Genomic DNA, 5,047 nt, shown 5'->3' with positions numbered 1-5,047 from the left:
TTGAATGGTACTGGTCTTCTATTATTGTACTCCTTAATAAGTCTGTATCTTTCTTCTCCAGGATATAGTCAATTTGTGAGCATGATTTACCATTATGGTGGTAAAAAGTAGAGTCTTGGGTGTTCTCAAATGTGTGGTTCAGATGATGTTTCCTGCAGAACTCTTTCAGAAGTTTATCATGGTTGTTATTTCTGGTTGCTATTAATGAACCATTTAGGTCACCGGTTACAATAATACTATGAGTGTTATCATACTTGTCTATTATTGATGAGATTTTATCTAGATGTTCTCTATATTGAGGTTCAGATCCTGTCATCATTGTTGGCATATAATTGTTGATGATTAATAGTTGATGAGTCTCTGCACATATTTCAATTACCACTATTCTTTCCTCTTTTTCAAGTTTTTTTATTTTGTGTGAAAAAATTTTGGGCCAGAGAGTTATAACACCTCCATTTCCTCTTCTATTGTGATTTTCTATATCAATGTTGTTATCATCAAAACAGGAGATATGGTAGTCATGATCAGGTGCTATATTTTGTAAGACGTTGGACTCATATCCATGTAGCCAATGTTCTTGAAGACATATAATATTTGAATCAGACTGTAATTCTTTGAGATATGGGGTGTTACCTTTGATCCCTTCAATATTGAAGGAGACAATCTCTAGCATTGTCTGTTGGTTCTTCCTATTTGTATTTCTTCTTGATTGATGTCTGGGGGTATTGGAGTCCCTCTCATCTCTAAAAAAGAACTTGGAAGATGCATTCTATTTTTCTCATTGCTTCCTATAGTAATCTTTTGTTCTGGTATATTGCTTTTCTGTTGTTGTGGTATAGTTTGCTGTCTGTCTACCTCTGGAGAAGAGTGGGATGGTTTAAGATTACTCTGAATCTGACTGTATGGTGGTGGTAATAAGAACTTTCTATAAGGTATACTTCTGGAATCACATGTTGCGTTAGCTCTGTGTCTATTTTGATGTTCCATACTTCGTGTTGGTAGTTGACTATCTGGATTTGATACCATTTGGTGAAAGTTTGTTGGTTGACATGTACCCACAGGATTATTTTCAATCTGATGGACATAGTTTTGTGGTTGACTGTACTGGTGTTGCTCATCTTGGAATGGTACATTCTTTTTTACCATGTTTAAGGACTCCTGGCTATGAATTTGCAACGGATATGGTTGTATGTGATGCATTTTTGCACCTTGGTATAGTTGATTGTTGACGTGTCCTTGCACCTGATGTGGCTGGTGATAATTGTGTAGGTGAGCATTTTTATGTGCTTCAGCCCTCCCAGTTGTTTGGTTTGGGATATCATTTGAGTGTTTCCTATGCACCATTCTTTCTGTGTGATTATATTCATGAGTATGTCTGATTTGGTGATCTTGGTGTGCATTCAGGTGACATTCTCTGTTGGTCATTTGGTGTTCGTATTCTGGAATATTCCTTTGGCTTATGAGATGGGGTCTATTATCTTTGTTGTTTAGTTGATCAGGTATACTAGAGTTGTAGTTCTTTTCTGATTCAACATTTATATTGCCCACTTGATATTTCCTATTGGAATTGTAGTATGTCTTTGGGATATGATGATGGTCATGGTGGAAGTTGTTCATATACCGGTAGTGTTCTTGTCCGGATAGGTGGCTTGTTTCTTGAAATTGTTTTTGCTCTTCTGTCTGTTGAGAATTCCACATCTGATGTATCTGATCCAGTGGGTTGTCTTTCTTAGCATAGTGGTTGTTATCATTAATAAAATGTGTTCCACCTTTTTGAGATTGTAGCATCATTTGGGATGTGATTGCATTGTTTAGACACATGAACTGGATCATTTGTTGTTCCACCTGTTTTACTCTCATTTCAAGCATTTGAGTTTGCATTTCTTGTCTTAGCTGTGATTCTATTTCTCTTCTCATTTGCCCTGTATCTGAGTTTTTACATTTACATGGGTAGGGGTCTTCTGTTGTGTTTCTATCATATTCATTTGGATCTTTATTCTGTAGCAGTTCCATGTTTCGTTTGAGAAGATCAATGGTCTGATCTTGTTGCTTGATGCGTTGTTCCAATGAGGTTATATAGACAGTTTTATTTCCCTCATTCTTTTGGTTTATATTTTTGGAAGATTTCCTTTGGGAAGGCTTTGTATTTTCTTTATTTACCTGATTGATTTTGGTAATTGATGCCATCACTTCTTCTGTGTGAGTGTTGTTCACCTCTATTTGTTTTGGAAAGGTCTCTTCCGTTTGAATGATTATTGTTTGATTGACTGAGTGCTGCTTAACCTGTTCTTTTTGTACACTTGTACTTTTAGCACTTTCTTCAGATGTTTGGACCTGCTGTATTGCTTTTTGACTAATGTTTTGGCTTGTTAAGTCATCATTAGCATGATTAGAGGTTATGAGTATAGTGTTGTTATCATTCTCATTGCTGGCATTTATCTGTAGGTCTGAGCTTGTGTTATTCTCATTCTTTTGTTCTTGATCAGCCATAAGGTTTGTATCACTTTTCCTCTCTGAATTTTGTATTGGGCTATACATAGTGATTGGCAACTGTGTATAGCTAGTGTCTTCACTAGATTTATCCTTGTTTTCAAATATAAGTTCATAGCTACAAAGGTCACATATATATGGAGTGTCTGGGTCCATTTTATTTACCTCCATTGTTGATAGTTTTAGGCAGCTGTAATGAAACCATTCGTTGCATTCATCACAGGCAATAGTGTTTTCTTGAGATTCTTCTTTACATATGGGACATAGGCATATGTCTATGTCATCCTGCATTAACGTATCTTGTTTAACTGGTTGGACTTGACTGGAGGTTTCATCTGATGTTTTTACCAGTTCTGTGCTTACTGTTATTTCAGATGTCTGATTCCTGTTCTTTTCTATCATCTTCATCGTTTCAGCCATACCTGTATTTGCAACATCTAGTACATCAGAACATTTGTTTATATATTCCTGTATGTCTGGTAGTATATGCTGTAGGAATATATTTATTTCAGAACCATTTACAAGTATTTTGCTGGTGGTTCTATATGAGTTGATTGTACATTTCGAGATTTTCCCTGAAGTACCATCCATTTTTTTCTTGTGTATTTTATATTTATCCTCTACTATATGTCTTTGTTCATCAAAGATAGCTTCATGTGTCACATTGTAATTAAAAGTGAATTGTGGGCTGTTTAATTTTTCCTTCATTTCTACCCGGAAAAGTTCGTATGCTGCAGAGCTGAAGGCTATTATAACATTATTTCCTGGCTTAAAGTTGATATCTATATGCTTGGAGTTACAGTTGTCAATCTTTTTCTGTAGAGCATTCCTTCTATTGAGGCTGTATTCTCTAGTGACATTTTTTCCATTTGAAATTTGATCTTCTGGACATGAAGTTAACTGTGTTTTAGATCTGTTACTTCTTCTTAGCTTGGCAACAGCCACTTCTTGTTTTTGGATTAATGTTGCCATAGTTTTTTTGTATTTTGCTAACTTTAGGTCTGTGCTGATAAAGAGCAAGCTTTTACCTTGCTATGTGTGGAGGTCTTTAATGTGACGAAATTGTAGCAAGCTATTACCTTGCTGATTGGAAGTCTTTATTGAGTATGATGATAGTTGAAGCTGATAAAGAGCAAGCTTTTACCTTGCTATAAGTGGAGGTCTTTAATGCGATGAGATTGTAGCAAGCTTTTACCTTGCTGGTTGGAAGTCTTTACTGAGTTTGATGATTATGATGAGGCAAGCTTTATCCTTGCTTATATTGTTAAATTGTCTTTAGTGCGGACGAATTGTAGCAAGCTATTACCTTGCTCTGATGGAGTCTTTACTGAGTATGATGATTATGATGAAGCAAGCTTTATCCTTGCTATATATAAGTATTAGAAAAATATGATTGTAAAGATGGAGCAAGCTTTTGTCCTTGCTTATATTGTATAGTTGAAGCTGATAAAGAGCAAGCTTTTACCTTGCTATAAGTTGAGGTCTTTAATGCGACGAGATTGTAGCAAGCTTTTACCTTGCTGATTGGAAGTCTTTACTGAGTTTGATGATTATGATGAGGCAAGCTTTATCCTTGCTTATATTGTTTAATTGTCTTTAGTGCGGACGAATTGTAGCAAGCTATTACCTTGCTATGATGGAGTCTTTACTGAGTATGATGATTATGATGATTTATTAGAATGTTGTAGCTGATACTGAGCAAGCTTTTACCTTGCTATATGTGAAGGTCTTTATTGCGACGAAATTGTAGCACGCTATTAGCTTGCTGATTGGAAGTCTTTATTAAGTATGATGATTATGATGAGGCAAGCTTTATCCTTGCTATATAAATGAGTATTCGAAAATTATGATGAGGATGAAGCAAGCTTTATCCTTGCTTATATTGTTTGATTGTCTTTAGTGCGGACGAATTGTAGCAAGCTATTACCTTGTTATGATGGAGTCTTTACTGAGTATGATGATTATGATGAAGCAAGCTTTATCCTTGCTATATATAAGTATTTGAAAAAATATGATTGTGAAGATGGAGCAAACTTTTGTCCTTGCTTAGATTGTATAGTTGTAGCTGATACTGAGCAAGCTTTTACCTTGCTATATGTGGAGGTCTTTACTGCGACGAAATTGTAGCACGCTATTAGCTTGCTGATTGGAAGTCTTTATTAAGTATGATGATTATGATGAGGCAAGCTTTATCCTTGCTATATAAATGAGTATTCGAAAATTATGTTGAGGATGAAGCAAGCTTTATCCTTGCTTATATTGTATAGATTCTTTAAAGCGGACGGGATGTAGCAAGTTATTACTTCGCTGTGATGGAGTCTTGAGTTAGTATGTTGATTATGCTGAAGCAAGCTTTATCCTTGCTCTAAGGAAATATTTGAATACTATGATACTGATTATTATGATGATGAAGCAAGCTTTATCCTTGCTAAGATTATATTTGTAATTATAAACTGTTAATGGTTATTGTATGTTCGATAGGACAAGTAAGCTAGAAACTTAGTATGTTATGTTAATATATGAATGAGCCCAAGAAATTGCAGCTAAATATTTGTTG

General features: G+C 35.2%; 1 protein-coding gene across 1 annotated transcript; it reads right to left on the bottom strand.

Moving 5' to 3' along the window:
• Window positions 1-666: 666 nt before the first annotated feature.
• On the bottom strand, window positions 667-3,462 carry LOC139494155 (myb-like protein D). The gene has a single exon (XM_071282330.1). It carries the CDS (start codon window positions 3,460-3,462, stop codon window positions 667-669), a length of 2,796 nt encoding a protein of 931 aa, XP_071138431.1.
• Between the last annotated feature and the right edge of the window lie 1,585 nt (window positions 3,463-5,047).

The sequence above is a fragment of the Mytilus edulis genome, chromosome 11 (genome assembly GCF_963676685.1).
Source record: "Mytilus edulis chromosome 11, xbMytEdul2.2, whole genome shotgun sequence".
NCBI classification, from domain to species: domain Eukaryota; kingdom Metazoa; phylum Mollusca; class Bivalvia; order Mytilida; family Mytilidae; genus Mytilus; species Mytilus edulis.
This window is presented reverse-complemented; position numbering and strand designations above follow the sequence as displayed.